At 42.5% G+C, this 20,561-nt stretch overlaps 1 protein-coding gene across 2 annotated transcripts; it reads right to left on the bottom strand.

The window, feature by feature from the left end:
* Positions 1-1,623: 1,623 nt before the first annotated feature.
* Positions 1,624-20,167, bottom strand: senp3b (SUMO specific peptidase 3b). 2 transcript variants are annotated; one of them, XM_005464170.4, is made up of 13 exons: positions 19,961-20,167; positions 19,322-19,466; positions 18,404-18,546; positions 16,179-16,862; positions 15,672-15,785; positions 13,698-13,809; positions 11,482-11,629; positions 10,410-10,457; positions 7,946-8,023; positions 4,632-4,769; positions 4,108-4,191; positions 3,931-3,981; positions 1,624-2,924 (listed from the first exon to the last, which is right to left on the bottom strand). In XM_005464170.4, the coding sequence occupies exons 3-13, from the start codon at positions 18,489-18,491 to the stop codon at positions 2,814-2,816; spliced, it is 1,656 nt and encodes a 551-aa protein (XP_005464227.1). In that variant the 5' UTR covers positions 18,492-18,546; positions 19,322-19,466; positions 19,961-20,167; the 3' UTR covers positions 1,624-2,813. The 2 variants fall into 2 exon arrangements, with proteins under 2 accessions (XP_005464227.1, XP_003458975.1); XM_003458927.5 differs by lacking the exon at positions 19,322-19,466.
* Between the last annotated feature and the right edge of the window lie 394 nt (positions 20,168-20,561).

Here is a 20,561-nt window from a genome sequence, read left to right as displayed (position 1 = left end):
CTTATCATGTATATGAAGAACTACCATGACCGTTTCTAGTCTCTACATGTGCTGAGAATCATTCAGATATTTGCTCTGAAATTAGGTTTTATTACTTTCGTTTAATGTGTTTTTTATTTCTGGATCTAATATTCTGTCTCTCTCCATTAAAATTAAACTACCATAAACAACTAGCCTGCTAATTTCTTTGTGAGCAAAATTTCACCCACTTTCTACACAGATCGATGCATTTTCTTGGTGGATTCTCTCATCAGATATGAACTGCTTTTCTGTATGGGGCCGATTTTGACTTCACATCATGTGGACTGCAAAAAAAAAAGCACTTGGGTTTTGGTTTTGGCTTGTTCTCTTATATCGGTGCTTATGTATTGTCTGAGTGTCGACACCTATCACTCAGGAAAATACTGCAGAGGCTTTCTTCACTTTAACAGCCGTTAGAAAGGGACTGTGAAAAGGTGTTGTGGCAGTGATCGAAGCGCCCATTACAGCAGGTATCAGTGTGAAAGGGTCTGCAACCATCCCCTCTGCAAACAAAGAGCTGGCTGAAAACCTGATACTGCAGGTTAATGAGGGACGCATTCAGACCCCTCACCCACCACATCCTGATAGTAGTCACTGTAAGGCCCCCTTTGTACTTTGTGGATGATGCAATCAATATAGGACTGCATTATATCCTATAATATCCAACTGTGCAAAGACTTATGCAGTTAGTAGAGTTTAGCGGCATGTTCAAGACCGTCAGCAGTGCACCCCAGCTTCTCCGGAGAAAGGAAACAGCATTGGGGAGAGTCTGGTTTGGTGCAGCCACAGCGCAGTAAGAACCTTGTTCAGAACTGAGATCACTATTACGAGGAACAAACCACAATGTGACGAGCTGAAGAAATGATCTAAGAAGACCTCTTAACAAAAACAAAACAGAGATCCTCTTTTTACTTTACTTTTTTATGAAACCCAAACATATTACCACAATTACTAACAGAGACACAGGAAAAAATGAAATGCAATGTAAATATAGTTATTTGAGCCAACAGGTCATTTCAATTCAATCTCCCACAAGCTGTTTGAGACTTGAAAGTTTGACTAGGACTAAATTACACCTGCAGAGCTTGTGGGGTGTTCCCTGTTTGCAGTGGTCCAAGGGAGAAACAGTGGGAAGAAAAGCTGATATGGAACAGTGCATCGCAGTGGAGACTGCATAGCTGTCTGTATCTGTGTGGCTGTTAAACACACTCTTTCAAGAATGCCAATGTCCACATTTTGGACAAAGGTTTGAAAGAGGAGTGAACGACCCTCTTTGAACACCGACACCGTCTGCCATCTACGATCGAGCTTTGAGATCCTTCCCGGACGCCTTAACTCACATCCTGGGCCTTTTGACCTCAGTAAGTCACATGATGGGGGGCAAGGTCTCACAATGGGTTCACCCGAAACCTTGGCTGACCCGTTTTCACACCTTGGCTCATGTGATTATGCAGAGAATCAATAGAGGGTCAACAGCCCTCTTAAGGACAATAGGGCTTAAAAATGTGGGACTGACTCTCAGACGAAACGTCTTCAAGAAACTGAAAGTAGTCCTTCCATTACTATGATCTGGACGAGTCAAAACTTACACACACACACACACACGTTTGCCACATATTTTTATTTTTAGCAGTCATAACGTATTGTAGAAGATATATAAAACAGCTCTCTTGCATCAGCTCCTTCTTGGGAAAAAAAAAAGCAAAGCCAAAAACAACTATTCACAAATTTTCTTTTGTTATAAAAAGAATAAGAGAGCACTGTATCTCCACTGTGGACATATTATGCCTGTTGTGTATTTGTGGTCCTCAACAAAATGGCTTTTTCAAAGAAATACTAACCAGAAGATCTCTAAATGAAAAAATAATAATAACAACAACAAAAAAAAGAAAGTCTTTTTTCTTGATTTTTTTTATGAAACCCAAACATATTACCACAATTACTGACAGAGATAAAACACGTTAAAAAATTAAATGCATTGTAAATATACTTCTTTGAGCCATTTCAGTTCAATCTCCCACAAACTGTTGAAGGTTTATGACTTGAAAGCGATCGAGGGGGGAAAGTCTCTATTGTGTGGGCCAGTATGAGGTGGGATTCATGGATGCTGCAGAAATCCAACTTTCCCTGAGATTCACCAGAAAAAAGTTTTACCTGCAAACATAACCATGCATTCCCACTGAACTCCAGCTGAGCAGGCTGCAGGAAAGGATTACAAATATTGTACATGGAAGTTTCACACTGTAATACACTGGAAAACATTTTGTGCTGAACAGCTCGTCCATATTGGTGGCCACAGCATGGGGTACGTTTCATTTTGCAAAGATGTCAAGTAATGACTGGCTGGATGGAAAAGTCACTGCAGCCCTCTAAACACAAACTCCACTGTGGGACTTCCTTTCATACTTCCTGGACGCAGGCTTTTCCGTACCTCAGTGCTCCCTCTCCGACCAGAAAACTAGTGGACTATCTTTACACGGATAACTAGCCCATCCCCAAAATAAGATGGCTAGTCTTGGCCTCTCACAACCACAAAGAACTATGACATGATATTTAAATCAGTGTTTTTCAAACAAACCGAGGGAAGCAAAACCAGAAAAAATAAAGTCAAACAATGTTCGCATCTAGAAGAATTTCTCTGCATGGTGGAAGAGAAAAAGTTAGGTTTGTAATGTTTATTTTCCCCCAGTCACTTGCTCCCATTTTCCTCTTGTTTTAACACTGTCCCTCCATCCTGTTAGATTTCAGGGACGGAGCAGGTGTAGCTGGCCACAAAGGATGGAAAGTAAGGGTCACACCATAAGCTTGCAGTGACACAGTTCTTTGTACATCTGTCTTCTGAGGCGGGGCATGTCCTGCTGCCCAAAGCTGAACTGCTGCCCGAGTGCCAGACACTTGCAGTACTGCAGGATAGCAGAAAAGGAAGGGTCAGGGTTAGATTCAGATACTGAAACACATTTAAAACAACCTGATGTGTGGCAGTTACCATCTATGCAGTAGGTACATGTGTTCCCCTCATAAATGCTATAAAGAAGTGAAACTGAGGCTAATCCAAACTGTCCACGGCTAGCTCTCAACAACAGGAGTTCGTGTTTATATTAGGGCTGGGTGATATATCGAGTATATTCAATGTATCGCAAGTTTGTCCACGTACGATGGTTAAAATGCTTTTATCGTAACCATCGAGTGTAGGTTCCCGCACGCTGCAAATGCATCATCAATCCCCCCTCCTAGCTGGAAAATTTTCTACCCGCCACACTGCGCTGAGCATGCGTGTTTATATGCTACCAGATGGGGAATAATATGGCGACAGTGGGAGTTTCAGAGTCGCTGTCGTTTGGATTTCACGAGGAGGATGTCGAACAACACGAACGAACTCGGCATGTCAGCATCTCCCCACACACCAAGGGAAACGTTAAATACACCAGCTGTGATTTGAGCTATGACGGCTATTGTTGAGAGAAACAGAGTCCATGTTATTGTTTATCGTTCCTGAAGCATATTCGTGGCCGCCTTCTGCTGCTGGCTCAGTTCATTTTGGTAAGAGAGTGATGAAACCTCTGCTGTTAGACAATGTGACGTTTGCTTACATGAAGCCGAGTGAGTGTTTGGCTTCGTTGTTTGTGTTTAGGCACATTTCGCAAAGTGACGTAACTGCTCTTTTAATTGTTGTTTTGGCTGTTTGCAGAAATGGTTTCTATGAGCTTGTGGCTGAGACTTGAAAGTTTCATTGGATACCACACATGTCGATATTTACATAAAAAACTTAAACTGCAGCCCACCCCCTTTGCTGCTCAAGATGTATCAATATATATCGTGTATCACGATACAGCCCCCAAAAATGTGGCGGCATTAGATTTTCTTCATATCACCCAGCCCTCATTTATATGCACAATGCAGAAAACTCACCTGTAACACAAAAGCCCCACAGTCACTGTCATTGTTCTGGCGGCCCACATTCTGCAACATTACAAATACATTAGCATTAGCAATGGTACCAATTCAACTAAAGTCTGCTTCTCGTATCATTTTTACTTAAAGTCTCACCAGAGCTTTGTTAAGTGGTATAAAGAAAAATCCTTTTACCATTTTGAAAAAGCCGGTCCATCCTGTCAGGAAGTCTTGCTGGTCTTTTTTGATGGCTTCAGCTTGCAGGTATTTGTAAATGTGCTGGAATCAAAATGAACACATTCAAAGACACTGCAGCAATTTCCAAAAACAGAGATTCTGACTTTGAGCAGTATATTCATGGATGACAATGAATGGACTTCTTGAATAGACTATATGTGTGACAGCCCGTCCTCTCCTATCAGCAACTGAATCACTGGCAGGACAGAGAGAGGAGCAGCTTTGGACCCCAACATTTGGGTTTAACACAACCCAACTGAAGACAAAAACTTTGGTCTTTTACAACAAATTTGTAGCGTTATACAATAGTAAGATTTTTTAAAAGCAACAATATTAGCTAACAGAAATATCATGCAGCTGCTCGTTTGCAACCATTAATCATTTTGACAGAAACCTTACTAAGCATCTATACCCACTGACCTTTCTTTAAAAACTGTTCAATCATCCACTCATTTCTTTTCCAAAAGCTTCCTGATCCCTACCTTTGGGCAACGCCTGTTCAAAGTCCTCTGAGAGTCAAAGTAGGTGATGGCTCGACGAGGAATGTCAACACTGACCAGCGACCAGTGGACCTCAAGGTGGATGGGGATCAACAACAGATCCTTCTGAAAGATGTCGACCTATGGTCAATAGAAATAAATGGATTACACAAGAGTTTGAGATGTACCAAAAATCTTGGTTAAGCTATTAGTTTTCAATGTTACGATGCCCCCCACCCTGTAACACTAAGCCAGCTGTGCTCCTAATGTGGTCTTAAGCAATGTAACTAACACAGAGATGGAAAAGCTTGTAAAGCGGCGTAGCGGCTGCTAGCCAAGAGCAAATTCAATTATGAACCAAACAAAGCCAGACGCTAACAGTGTGAGAAGTATGTTCTTCCTATTAAGACAAGCAGATGAGTAAAGCTGTCATAACATTTTTCCATGGGATTCTATAGGCAGTGGAGATAAACCACATGCAAGCATTTCATTGTTTTGGTTTATATTTGTTACACGTTTCAGATCAAACTAATTTTACCCTCTCACATTTATCCCAAAACACCTTGATGATCGAATATCTTTTTTGAGAATATTCTGTGTAAAACTAACAGCATTGAATATGATAATATATCATAACGTGATATTATAATATTAAAAAAATGATATATTAATAAAGCAAGGTGGGGCTGGAGTAATGTCCATGGCTGCTCTGCTGCTTCAGCACCTGGACGACTGTAATTGATTCAAACATGAACTCTGACCAACCATCAGGTCACTCTGTAAGCTTAAACACAGGTGGGTAATGCAGCAGGACTGAATAATCTCTAATATTTAATTATGTTTGATGATCTTAAAACTTGTGAACAAGACAAACGTGCAACGGGCATATCCTTGTTCAACAGAGCTGTCTGTTATGTTTCAGCTGGATGATCAGGGTCAAACAGAAACGGAGGCACGCTTTATCTCAATACAAAACTGTAAGTAAAACTTTAATCTCCAGACAGTCGTGGGATCTTTTTAGTCATCAGATAGCAAGGTTGCATAATGATGATGTGTCTTCTATGTGTATAATATTAGGATGAGCTTTAGAAACCAAAACTATTTTATATTTATAAATGAAGTGGATCTGTGGATATACACTTACAATTCAAATGTAAAAAAAAATATTCTGTTGAAAAAATAAATTGTAATTGTGTTATTTATATTATTATTCTCATGAAAACTGGGCCAGACTTTCAAATCTTAATTTGGAGAAGCAGCTAACTAAATGTATAAAGCTGATTGTTTTTTTCATTCAAACACTAAAAAGTGCGACGGTTCCTTTCAGGAGTTTGTAACAAGCTGTAACAGTATCCATGTAAAGAGAACATGCCTATCTGAAACTATACAGGAAACATCTTAAGTTTATTTTGTAACAAAGAACCTCTGAAGTTTGAAAGAGGACTGGACAACTCAGTTTTGGATGAACTCTCCATAAAGCACATACAAAATTGAAATACAAACTAGACTTTTGTCTCAACAAAGTCAGTCTGACGCCTTGTTTTTGACTAAAGATCCCAGAGAAGATGAAAATGTTCCATTGGAAGTGTCAGTAAATACCAAATTAAAAAAGCTGAACCACAGTGGCGTATGGCCTAAAGCCAAAGCACAGAGCAGACAGAGCTGTGTAGAGTTCAGGCTTTGTTACATGTGTGCAGTATTTAAACGACATGTTTGAATGAAAAAAGGACACAAACAGTCAGATCTAAAAAACAGAAACCAGGACATGAAAAATATATGTTCATTTTCATTTTGATGTCACAACTTTCTTTGAAAGTTAAAACTGAAGCAAACTGACATTTACAGCACTGAGCCATCAGAAAATGGTCAGAAATGTACCGAAACATGCAAACACACGCATGGAAATCTAAGGCAAAATACATTTGGTGAGACCAGCCTGAACTCTCCTTGGTCACGTTTGTGTAACTCATTCAAGTCTTCAGTAAAAACCTTCTGGGTTTGAATAAAGATCAGTCCAAAGTTCTTTTTTGTTCCCTTTTGTTCCCTTCTCCCCTTGAGGGCGCTACCCCAGCTAGGTCATTCCACGACTGACGCCATTTCATTGTTTTTCTATCCAGGTATGGCTTTGCTGCATTAGCTGTGTTTGACATCATTGCTGTCAGATGCTTTCCAGCTGGAACTGAATGGTGGAGCAAACTCTCAGTTTCTTCTGCATTCACAAATACTTCAGGTTTAAGAAGATCCTGAGCTGGCTGACATGCAGTCTGTGTTTTACAGATGAGACACCTACTGCACCTCTCCTGTTCATCTACAATCTGAAGCTAAAATTTCACATTTGGACGCAATTTTTAGCGTAGTTGTTGAGTTGTCTGGCACTCCTCAGCTTGTTGTCACAGTTTTCCTTGCTTATTTATTTATTTTTTATTTCCTTTAGATATACATTTACTACATCTAGTACTACTTTTGTCCTCCACTTGTCCAGTTTCTTGAAATCTTTGACAGACTGCATACAATGCTAACATCTGCAGACGTTTACAGGTAGAAGCTCTTTGGGATTCACCGTGTTGGTGACAGAACTACACGGCAGTGTTCAAACAAACCAAAGAAATCAGAACCAATAATCTGTTTCAAAACTGTGACAATGTTTCATCCTTTAAGTCCCCCAGAAAAACACTACTGCTCAACACCACTCAGGTCTTCCTCCTTGGAAGCAAAGACTTAAAGAAATGGGGGGGGGGGGGGGGGGGGGGGGGGGGGGCTCAAGACCTCTGTGGAGTTAGTAAAGTCAGAAAACTAATCTGTGTAGTTTTGAAAGCAGAGAGTTTTCCCCATTCTTCTTGATATATGATTATTACTAATAACAGCACCTTACCAGATGTGTAACATAGAGATTCAGTGTCACCAGTATGCCCACCATCACTGACAATGATCTTTGAACCGTTTACCCCCCCCCCAATACAATCATGCATCACACACAGAGTCGTATAGATTCTTTGACTCTGATATTATGTACTGACATAATGAAAAACTAATTCTTCGAAGCAGATGAAACACGTTTTCCACTCTTGTGCAGCCTGTCATGACGTTTGAAATGTGCTACTGATGGTCAGAAAGTTCTTAGCTGCAACTGTCTGAATGAGCTGTCTGAATTATTTAGGCCACCTTAATAAATTGGTGTTACATTGTACTTTAAAGACAAGAATGAATCTCTTTTATCATCCAGCTCTAACGACACTCATTGTTTTATTCCTGCATATTAATATAAAGTGTTAATACGCTGCTAAACTACTCAGAGTACGTTGGCAGCATTCACTTACATTTTTTGTCCACCGCTTGACTCCTTCGTAGCCTTTTGTCCTTAGCTTATCGTAAAAGAAGCTGTTGAAAAAATGGACCTGAAAAAGAAAAAAATGATTTTGATTGATGGCAGAAAATCATCCGTAGTAATGGGATTACACAGACCATTACTACGTGAGCAGCAAGGGACATGCACAGCCAGAGACAGGACTCAGCACAGTTTTTTTACCATCATAACATGACAGCAAAAGAAAAAAGCTCCTTAATCCATAATTGGCAGCTCGTTATACCCGGCTGCTGATAAGCCGCACACCCTGCCAGGCGTTTCCACACTTTATCAAAAACAACATCAACCAGAATTCAGACAAACTCTGTGTGAGGCCCAGGTGGATGAGAAATAACAACAAGTAAGACTGGTTTTGGAGTTTTCCAGCTGGACGAGGCTGAGCATCAGGCCTTCAAATGAATTCAAACTCTGTCTGGGTCTTTGGTTGATTAACAAGCTGAGGTGGAAGATTGCTGCCACACCACCCCCTCGGCCTGTGCTTCGAGGTTTCTGATGGTTAGAATGACTCGGGGGTGTTGATTCATTTAAACTAACATAATCATCCTGCTGTAACCAGGTAAATCCATTTGTTTATTAATTATTAATTAATGTACTAACAGGGACTTAGAAGAGAGAGACATAATGTTTAATGTTTAACATTTCACTGTTTTACTCTCTGGTGCTGTTGAGGACACCATATTGTTCTTTCTTGGTTATTTGTGTTTAAATCGTTTGCTCAAGTTTGGCTTCTTGTCTGGCAGCAGAACGATTAGACACAAGAAGCGGTTGGTAGTGTACCAGGGGCTTCTGTTTAGAACGACGCTTCCTCCTCACTGTCACGCAGCCATCCTTTTACTCCGGCTGCTCAGGTCACTGCCAGGGGAGAGCAAATGGAGCCCACGCTACCTTTGACTGCACCGGCTACAGCGGCCTGGCTAGCTACGGGTTTTTCCAATCAGTGATCCTGGCCTCCACAAACAGGCTACATTTATTACATGTATTTATTATTCATTATTACCAAAGTAGGTCTAAACATCTGACCCAATGAGCAGGAAAGTGCAGGAGGAACAGGTTAATCATCATCATCATCATCACCTTTATTTATAAAGCACTTGAAAACAACCACAGCTGACACAAAGGTTAAGAGGCCACGCTGCTAACAAGTCGGCTATGAGCTAAGCTAGTGAATCCCTGAAGACACAGTGAGTGAAAACTGTGAAATTAACTAGTGGGTGAATCAGAGAGTGCGCTCTGGACAAACCACGTGAAGATTACACTCCGAAATAAGACGTTAACTATAAGTTTCTAATTAAATCGACTACACAGATAAGCTACACAAAAACAACACTGTACGTTTTAACAGGAACAGAGAGTGATGCAGCAGAGAGAGCAAACACCAAGTGATGAGGAATAATCAGGCCCCATCTTATCTTAATGACCTTGTAGTACCATATCACCCTATTAGAGCACTTCGCTCTCGCTCTGCAGGCTTACTTGTTGTTCCTAGAGTATTTAAAAGTAGAATGGGAGGCAGAGCCTTCAGTTTTCAGGCCCCTCTTCTGTGGAACCAGCTTCCAGTTTGGATTCGGGAGACAGACACTATCTCTACTTTCAAGATTAGGCTTCAAACTTTCCTTTTTGCTAAAGCATATAGTTAGGGCTGGACCAGGTGACCCTGAATCCTCCCTTAGTTATGCTGCAATAGGCCTAGGCTGCAAGGGCTGGCTTGCTTTTGCCCCGTCTCCCTCCTTTCACCTCCAACTAGTCCTGGCAGATGGCCCCGCCCCTCCCTGAGCCTGGTTCTGCCGGAGGTTTCTTCCTGTTAAAAGGGAGTTTTTCCTTCCCACTGTCACCAGAGCGCTTCCTATAGGGGGTCATATGATTGTTGGCTTTTCTCTGTTCTCTTTGCACTATTGTAAGATCTCCAACCTTACAATATAAAGCAGTTTGAAGCAACTGTGGTGATTTGGCGTTGTATAAATAACACTGAATTGAACTACCCAATTCAAACAATCAATAGTTTCTGCCCTAAATATAATATTATTACAATTCACTTATTAGACCCTCCATGAAAATGAAAAAGGAAGAGGATCATATCACAGCTGTATATTCTTTGTATACTCAGATTATATATTCTGTGGCTATTTTCATTATGAGCTAAATACACAGAAAGAGGTTGTGGAAAAAAATCTATACTTGTGTACTAAATACATCAAGTATTCGATGTAGTTGATATTGTGTACTGATGAAATATGGTTTCAGTGTGGAGCAGCAGAAGGATCAGACGAGGCTGAAGAATCTCAGAAGATGTTACATTTAGCAACGAGACAATAATAACTGTTGGTAGGTAAACCATGTAAACCATCCACAGCATAAGCTGGAATAAACCTTCATTTCACAAGGACACTGTTTTTTAGTTTAGTGTGCCGTTTCCTCACCTTCTTTGGCACAGAGTCCATGACCAGCTCACCGTACATGTTCATCACCTGAATAACACAAAAACAGTCTAAGAATTAAGGTGCAAAGACATTTCCCCGATGTTCTCAGGCAGCAACACTTTTGATACGATTCTCTTTACGTTTGAGGCCCGAGAGTGTGAAACCAAACAGCTGTTTTCATAAATACAGTCTGAAACTTTGCACACGCATCTGCGCTGGTGAAAACATACATATTTTATGGGTCTGGCATGTGGACAGTACAAAATGGCTCTACATACAGTTTCACCTGTGTGGGTGAAATTTGGTACACGTGTGCAACATTCCAACACCAATCAGTTCAGAGGACCTTCGAGACAAACCCAACAGGAAGCCTGCAGTTTGTCGTTTCCAGATATTACACTTTGTGGTTATGTGGTTCAGTGCGGTTGACAAGGAATGAAAAATGAAAATTTGGTTCGGAAAGTCTTCAGTAGTTTGTGTTACAGTTTGCCTCAAAGTTACAGCAGGAAGCACAAACCTGCTGTAAGTCAAATGCACACTGTCCAAAACCTCCTGCATATTTAACGGGATCGTTGAGTTTGATTTAAATAGGATTACAGGAAATGGCTCAACAGCACCACTCCCACCTCCAGCAAAATGAAATTTTCAGTTCTGTTCAGTTTAACTTCTATAGCCCCAAATGACAACAGCTTCATGGCACTTTATTCTGGAAGGTAAAGACTCTACAATAAACCAAAGAGTCCCATCATCATCATCATCATCAGTGCTCGCAGCTTTAATTTGTTTTACTTCTCTTGATGATGAAACATTGGATGTTGTAACATCTCAACTTTTGAGAGAGAGAACATGTACTGACGTACCTAACAGTCCATGCACCTGCATCATTTACAGCACATACAAGTTACAAAGTATTAACAGCAGTATCTCTAAAATGTGCCACAGCAGGAACAACACAGGTGTACTGAATCACATTTAAATGACTCCCTTTGGATTTAGGTGCACTAATGCCTAAGGTCAAGTCAAAATTCCCCCCAAAAGGCCTAAAGTGTACCGTTAGAGTGTGCTAGCATACCTGGTCATTGAGCCAGTTCTGTCCATACAGGGTGCCCAGGTCGTCCATGGTCAGAACATGCCGTTTGTAGTTGACTCTGAATGTTTTACATGCAACAGATCCTGATGAGCGGTGGAAGGAGTGTATTAGATGTTGGACCACTGCTTTTCTAAGGAAGAACAAATCAAAAACAGATGTACAGTTAGCTCCATGTATTCAGACATCGCTAATGAAAGCTTCTATTACATAGCCCAAGTCAAAGGATTGCGCCGGCTGCAAAAACAAAACAACTGCAGTTAAATAGTGATTACAGGAACATTAAGTCACCAAAAATACATTTATCCAAGCACTTTTTTGTACATCTAAGAGCTTTTCTCCATCTCCACACTCCGCCGAATGCCTCACCAGCAACTCGAGGTTCAGTAGCTTCCCCAAGGATACAGAAGCATGCAGACAGGAAAAGCTAATGGATAAAGAAAACCCCAATTTTCCGATGAGTAGATGGCCCGCTCTACCTTCACAGCCACACTAACCCTGGTTCTCTGAAAGCCAAGCGAGCTGTGGAGTATGCAATCCTGGCGTGACCAATCATGGAAGCTCCACTTCCACCACATCAAGAAGACGGTTCAAGACCACAGACCCCCCTTTATAAGGGCCCCTGGCCCCTGGACCACACCAGGCATTCACAAAGTGTTTCTTTGATGTGACCATGTGAGCAGGGCACCATGGTGAGATACCAGCTTTGGTTTTCAGAGAACTGGGGTTGCTCGTGTAACCAAACAGTGTGTATCTCACTACAGGAGATTGTTCCAAAGACTATAACACCTCGACCCAGGACACGCCAAAGCTCAGTATGGAGCTAACAGCTCATGCTAAGCACCAAGGGTGCAGGGAGTCACATCAAGGCCAAAAACAAAAACCTAACACGTGTGTGGGGATGCAACACATTCACAAAAGAGCCCATTAGGGGTCCACCTTCCTCTGGTGGATTGAGCAGGTCCACAGCAGGACTGGAGCAGAACTACCTCACTGTGTTTGGAGGGAAAGCTTCCCACAGGAAGTATGGCTACATAAAATCATCCTTTTTGCTAATGACTGTTTTTGTGTGAAATGAGCTTCAGGTCCACACACTCCACAGGCTCAAAACTCAGCTCTGAAACTCTGACACTGTGGCTAAATCCCAGAAGGGAACAACCTGTTTAACAGCAGGCGTCAGGCGGTGGGCCCCCTTATCAGCTGCTTCATTCCCAAACGCAACATGGCAGGCTGAAACTGGAGCTAAACACACTTCAATAGTGGAAACTGCTCCTCACTTATCCAGAAAATCCTGAAGGAAGCAAAACACATTTGAACTGATAAGGAATGTGATTACAAGCTGCACACACGTCTCATCATTAAGTGAGTGTGCTGAAGCTCTACATGGTCTCAACCACCCTCAGAGGGAGACCAGACTCATTTAAACAGCCTTTCACAGGACTGGCTCAGACAGCAAACCTCTGTGGATTCAGATGACAACCCTGTGACACCCACTCACGGTCCGTGGCAGTGGCCACTGATGAGTGTAAAGCAGACAGCTCCATGGGCTGCTTGGTCAGGAAAGGATTATCAAATCAAAGAGTCACTGCTCCGAGACCAGGGAGGAGAAACGCATACATTAGGCACGCCCTGGTTTGTTAATAAGGTAAGAACAGAGGATGTTTACACGTGAACCTGACCAAACCTGTGCCACATACAGTACCATGGATTCACTCGTGTTCCAAAACACAGGGAGTGTGTGTTCATGGGGAATGACAGGATGTGTCAGCCGGCCTGTGTAATGTCACACTGCGAGTGCCTCCCTTACAGTTTATAAGGTAACGGATGTGAGGTGCAGACCCTCTGGGACCATCTGACATTTACATACATGTTACAGATAGCAGCTCACTGCCCACACTGTCCAGTTTTTGTTTTCACAATTTAATAACAGTTAATCCTGAAACCAGAAAATCCCATATTCAGGGATAACATGATGGTAGGGACTCCCAGTAGTCCGGTTCCTCAGAATCGGTCTCAATCTCAGGAATCGCTTCTTGCACTGTCGCTGAGCTGATTTCAGCTGGTGTGTCAGAGGGGGAGAGTAGTGGTGCAGATTACAGCGTGGATACGGACACTACCTTAATTTTTACTGCACAAAAGGATGAGAGCAGGATGGTAACAACACAGAATACTGTTAACATGACAGTATCACTACGTCTCACCTGTGTGGGTGTGAGAAGTTTTCATTGAAGATGTCCTGAAGTTTCTCCACAACATCATCCACGTGGATGGGGATCAAACTGCCGTACTGCCGTAGCGACTCTTCCAGAATACCTCGAGACAGATGACAACCACATGAACGAGGGCTGTGCCACACACCATCCACAGGTATAGTACAGGTAACACTCTGACATCATACAACATGTCCAGCTGAAACACATACATTTACACTTCCTAGCACCAACGATGAGCAAACCCGAGCAGTGAGTTTAATACTGGCACCTTTTAAACGGGATGATGTTCAACAGAGAACGTCCAGCACAAACTGAAACACTCTGAAACTTCTGTGCTCCTCCATGAAAAACACACAGATGTGACACAGCAGGGTTACAAACCTGTAAGACTTTACAAGCTCCAGCTCAGGTTCTGCTAACATGATGACGTACGCCATCCATCAAACGTGACGTTAATGACACAAACTGCTACCGTCTGAATAAATGACAGTGTGGAGCTGCAGCACTGTGGTAACGCCACGTTATTCATGTTCCAACAGTTTAGTGCAGAAATCCTTTACAAGCTATAGTCTACATTCATACTCTTTGTGTCGATACTTCACTTTAACCCTCAGCTGTCACCATGGAAATGCCAGTTTCATCCACATTTGACACTCAAAATAGAAAAATATCTGGGAGCAGCGTGTGCATCAAAAGTGTGACAACGTTAAGCCCCACAGCTCCCAGTTTTTAAACACAAAGCACCAGTGAACATGATGCTGCCATAGGGTCATGTCCACACACACACACACAGTAAACAGTACTGTCAGCCTTCCACAAAAACACAGTAACTCGTGTGAGCACATAAACACAATCAAAGCTTTTATTTGTTTTTGTTTTTTGATGGATGTCAAACTTTAAATTAAAAACATCTGTAAGATGAAACCAATGAGCAGCTCATGTTTCAATATTTATCACGGCTCATTAATGAGATCCATATATTTCTTGGCCAATGATGGAACAATCAGTGGAATACTTGATTACTAGGATAATCTAACCCACCTGCCTTCGAGGTAACAACAGGGAACGAGTGGGTACAAAGACACAGCTCTGAAACACAGCAGGGAGGTACACGAGGACAGACATGAAACAGGACGTCACCCAGTCACAATGAAGGGACGCACTGAGACAGAGCAGGAAACACGTGTCAGTCTAAAAACAGTTTAGAGACGCACAGCTAAAGACAAACTCTAGTGTCTTCAGCAGCCTGTGGTAGACTGGGGACACCTCAGACCCTGGACGTAAAGTCAGGGTCTCTGCAGTCAACGCAGCTGTCATGTGAGGTTTATTGCTGAGGATAACAGGACATAATGGAGGAGCAACAAGTGTGTGTGGTCTGGTTGGTGCCTCCATATATATGTAGATAAAAGCAATGGCAGCTGGATGAAAAAGGTCCTGAGTTATGGGGTCCCGGCCTGTCGTGTAGACGGGACAGCACAAAGTGTCTCCCCTGCCTCAGACATGCATTCCAAGTGTGACGTAAGGAGCATGAAAACTGTTGTGTGGCAACAACCTTCCTCACTACGGACAAGAAAGTACAAATACATCAGCAACGACACATTCAGCATCTGCAGCTCACAGACTGTTCAGTAAGGAAAACATGTTTAACTCCAAGACTGATTCAAGTCTTTGGGTATTAAGACAGAGCAGACGTCATGTTTGATGCGAGCTGGCAATCACCAGTGCTGCCCGTCATCCTCCTGGTAGACACACCGATGTTATTCACAAGCTCTCACATTCAGAAAACCTGACCTCTTCAGCTCACTGATATTCAAACTCGTCCAAGACTTGATGTGCCTACAGTATCAGTTTGAAGCGCCTACGTCGCCTCGCTCTCCAGCTCACGACCTTGAGCATCCGTGCTGCCCACGCTGGCACTGCACAAACATTTAATGCAAGGCTAGAAGCATTTGTGATACATACCATTCACACAACTTGTGTGTTCTTCAGTAAGAGCCAGCTCTGCCGGCCTGACCTCTGCCTCCAGCCTCACTCTGTCCTCCTGCTTTTCTGAGGAGGAGCCGTTTATTTGCTGATCTGCCAAAGGAAAGAAGTTATACTTGTTATGGAATCTGCAGACTAAGCCATTTGTATCAAATTCCAAAAATAACAGTTTTTAAATCAATTTGGGTCAAAGGGAACTTAACTGCAACTTTAAACAGTAACAGGAGGGCTAAAATAAACTGTACTAAACCAGGTGCTGCAGTGTAGCACAGCTGGTGTCACTGCAGCTTACAGAAATTTATTTATGATGCATAAAAATTATTATTATTATTTCCAGTTTCTCCTCGTGGTAAAACTGGCGCCTGAAGCAGACTGAAAACATTTGTTACTTTTGTTATTGAGCTCTGATTGTTGCCAATGACAAAATCTATCATTATTAATGCCTGCTGCTCCCATTAGTTAGCATTCCCACACATGAATAAGTACCTCTGTCAGACTCTGTGTGCCCGTCATCACTGCCATCATACTCCTCGTGCCTGTACGGGGGCTCCTCATACCGTTTCAGTCTCCTCTGGTCCCTTTGAGCGTTCCTTTGCCCTTTGTGGCTCCACCTGTGTCTTACGGAGCACATCCACCGGGCCCGCTGGCGCCAGCTCTTCCAGTGCTGAGAGAGCCGAAACCCAAGACCTCCACGGCATCGCAAACGCTGCAAGCGCCCGAGTCTTCTCAGAGCCCTGTACCTGCTTAGGTGGGACCTAAACAAGTCTCCCACTTCAGCCTGGCTTAGTGCCTGATCTACGGGGGCCTCGCCGAACTCTTCAGCCTTCTGTTCTGGTCTCTGATGATCGTGCTGTTGTGAATGAAGGTGTTGGGAAGACTGGGAAGAAAAATCTGAGATTCCCCACTCCTCCACCTCCTGGTCTCTGTCCTCTTCAACGTCTTCCTCCTCATTGTTTTCCAAACTCTTGCTGTCAAACTTACCCATGTCTTCACCATCAAAGTTGTTTACTTCATCATCACCTACTGCTTCAGTCCCACCTATGCCATCTTCCTCATCCACTACATATTCACCCGTCCACACCTTTTCTTTATGTTCCAGTCTCAGGTGCATGGGGGTGGATACACTGTGATCTGACACTGGGACTATGAGGCGGTCCCCTGGAATCCCACCTATGAAACAAACAGCAGTGATTATCACCCAATCAGGCACCATGACGGCCCAAAGGTACTGCTGCATCTCATTACCCCGGATAAGAAGTAATGTATGTATCCATGAGCTCTTCATACACAATAAAAACACGGCACACAGGTGCATCTTTGCCCCTGAAGGTACTTATCTGTATCACGTTACTCAGCAACCACCTACCAACATGCCAAACTACTGTAGTGTGCATGGACCTCTGACACTTTAAAAATAACATCTAACCCACAGTGCTGTCCACAGGTCTTGAGTCACCCCCTCAGACTTACTTTGAATATCTGAACACAGCCTTAGGTAAGAGCTCTAGCTGCTTTCTTCAGTTTGCTTTGGACATCATTCATTTTTCATTTTTGGAGGTTTGGTTTTTGGGTTCATTTCACTCGGTGATGTTGGGGATCTTGTCAAAATCCAAATCTGGAAAAGTACGGCCAAATTTGGGTCGACCCTGCAACACCACGAGGAAACTTTCTGCCTGGGAACACATTCAGTCATCTCTGTTCTTAGTGCTGGTTAATCCAACAAGTCCTTTTTATGCTTCCAAAGAGAAACTACCAGAGTCTGATTAGTGTTTGTTGTGTGATCACTAACGAGAGCTTAAAGACACTATAGAAAAGCAGCAGTTATAATAAGATGAGAGCATGTGTGCATACATTCAGTGCGTGTTTAATAAGGTCAGCTATGAGTGCTGTGATCGCTCCATCCTCCATAAGGAACGATTCAATGAAATGAATGAAATATCCTGGGGGGAAACCTAAGCTGCATGCTGGTTTCACACCACCCAGCTTCATGTTTTAGACACTGTGTAGATCAGGGGTGGGGAACTCCAGGCCTCAGGTGTCCTGCAGGTTTTAGATCTCACCCTGGGTCAACACACCTGAATCACATGATCGGGTCATTCCCAGGCCTCTGGAGAACTTCAAGACATGTTCAGGAGGTCATTTAAATCAGCTGACATGTCTGAAACCTGCAGGACACTCGAGGCCTGCAGTCGGACACCCCTGACGAAGACTTCTAGGGACCCCTGAGAGCCACAGCTCACTGCTGAACTTCACTGCTCACTATATCTTATATGGATTTTTTTAAATGCCATAAAAGCCAAGTTCTTAAAACATACAATGAGACACAATAAAGAAAAAGAAAAACAAATTTAGGCAAGTTTTATAAACCTACGCCACACTGTTGTTGAATATTCAGTCATTTATGTCCGACATTTCATTTCAGGTGCACGGGGAGGATGAGAAAGTCACAATGCAGGGACTCCAGCAACACTTCATCAGGGTGATGATGACCCTGATGAAGGCCACAAGCCGAAACGTGCTGGTCAGTCAGTAAAGTTGCTCCTCTTTACTTTTAAGTGTTGCTGGAGTCTCTGCATTGTGACATTTCATTTCAAAATGAAAGTGACCTCGTGTCCATCAAACTCTTAGGGTTTCCACTAGTGACTGACCCAGTGCGCTGAACGTCCATCTACTGGGGGGTAAATATTTACACACAAACAGCGAGTGCTAACCTCCTCCTGTGTCGTTCTGCCCCACAGCGGTCAGACCCAGGTCTCTCTGCCAGCGGTTCTGGGCTAGGCTACCACCACTGTCTCGCATTATCCAAGAAAAGCCCACAACCTGCGCCAGCTCGTCACCTACAAACACACACAGTCTGCAACGGTGGGAGAGAATACAGTCAGTTCACAAAATCCTCAGTGGACATCAGAATAACACAGTAGCTGCTTCTGGCTGTTTGCATTTTAGGTGACAAAAAGAAAACACTATGAATCATTTTGCTTCATAGAGATGTAGTGCTATATACCAAAATGTAAAGATGAAAATACACATTTTCATGCAGATTTATTATTCTAGTTTGTAAATTACAATGATATGCAGTTTACAGCATTTATACATGAGTTTATCTGATTCAGCCTGCATAAATCCAGACAGCGCTCCACAGGCAGTACAGGACACTCAGGACCCTGGGCTAGCCTATCACAGTCTCAAAGCATCACCGCCATTATGTTGTATTTTTAGGGGAGTCTCTCACATTTTAGGGCTACCGTGGAGCCGCCATGTCTTACATTAAAAAAAGAACTGTGTGGTTACAAAACATATTCATAAGTAGCCTATAAAACAACTTCACATGAAAGAAACCCTATAGCTCTTATTTACACGTCATTATTGTGACAAAAAGTAAAAGTATTAGTAAATTTCATTGATTTGACATGGCAGCACTTTTCTAATCTTACTGAACACTTGTAACGTAAACAAGCCGTTACAAAGTCTTTACTTGTTATAACAAAGAAGCTAATTTTGGCACAATTATTACAAAACAACTACTAGGAATATAAAGGCAGTGATAACGACCTAAAACCTCCACGCGGTAATTTTACAACTAACGCGTGGGACTGTTTCAGCGGGAGCTGAAGCCACTTTGCACTTACTGCCTATTGTAATATTAGACAGCCACAGGCTTTGCTAGCCTCTCCACAGACACAGAATCCACGTCCCGGTGCCTTCACGCTGCTTCACTCATCCTGCTCACTGATGTTAGTCCTGCAGTGTATCTTGCTAGCTTCAGTCCGACCACTGTGTGATGACAGCGGCACTGACAAAAAGCGACAGGAACTACACGTAGCTATGAACTTAACTGTTTACATGCAGGATTAAAAAAATTAATTACTAAATAAATGTTTTTCTCAATAAAACTCTTCCATTCTGAGCACTTCTGCAGGAAATAGTCTACACCAATGCTATCTCGTGAATGCTAATAGCTAGCTTAACGTTGCCGTGGTTTCATCAAATAAGACTGAATAAAGCTCACACTAACTGCAAACTGCTTTTTATTATAATATATCGTGACTATTGACAAAGAAGCATCAACACGAACATAAGCAATAAGCTGAAGTTATTCAAATTTGCAGAGTTCTTTAATTATCTGTGGAGTGTGCGGGCTAACCTTTGAGCTATAACCATGTTGTCCTCAGCTAGCTAAGCGAACTGTAGGCAGATACCATGCTAGCAGAAAAATAAACCGCCCAGCGTGTTTGCTTCCTAGCTAAATGTTGCCACTGCATGCTTACCCGTGATCTGTAGAGGTGTAAAAAATTCTATCCAAGTTCCTCTGACTGAATATGAGCGTATTCTGTATGCAGAACACTGAACCAAAACAAACGCTAATTGATGTTGAATCTCATTCAATGAAGTCTAGTGTGGGGTAGCTGTTTCCACCCTCACCCTCCGCTTCCTCTCTTCTTCTTGTGTTTGAAGACGATTGGCCAATAGCTGTTAGGCGCTATACCGCCCTCATGTGGTATGGGTGTGGTATACCTGTTGGAAAGACTCAAACTCGGACTTCGTTCACCAGTTTCCTGCTTGTTTGGCCACTTTGCTCCCAGGGGATGAACCGTTATTATGTCTGCACATAACAGAAATATTTTGTAATAGCAAAAAAAGTCAGGTTGTATAATTTTATCTTTAGAATCTTTATTAGCAGCTTACTGCAAAAATACATACTTTGGTTTCCTTTTCTTTAGTAAAATAATTCTTTTTAAATAAATTTGATAACATAGTTTGACAGGCATAAGAGCATTTCTGCAAAAACAAGGTGATTCCCAAAGAGTTATTAGCTGAAAACTATGTTTTCACGAGGTGTGCAGAGGAAAATAAAACAGGTGGCTTGGA

This window comes from Oreochromis niloticus, linkage group LG3 (assembly GCF_001858045.2).
Source record: "Oreochromis niloticus isolate F11D_XX linkage group LG3, O_niloticus_UMD_NMBU, whole genome shotgun sequence".
Lineage (NCBI taxonomy): Eukaryota > Metazoa > Chordata > Actinopteri > Cichliformes > Cichlidae > Oreochromis > Oreochromis niloticus.
Note: the sequence above shows the minus strand (reverse complement) of the source record. Positions and strands in the feature narration are given on the sequence as shown.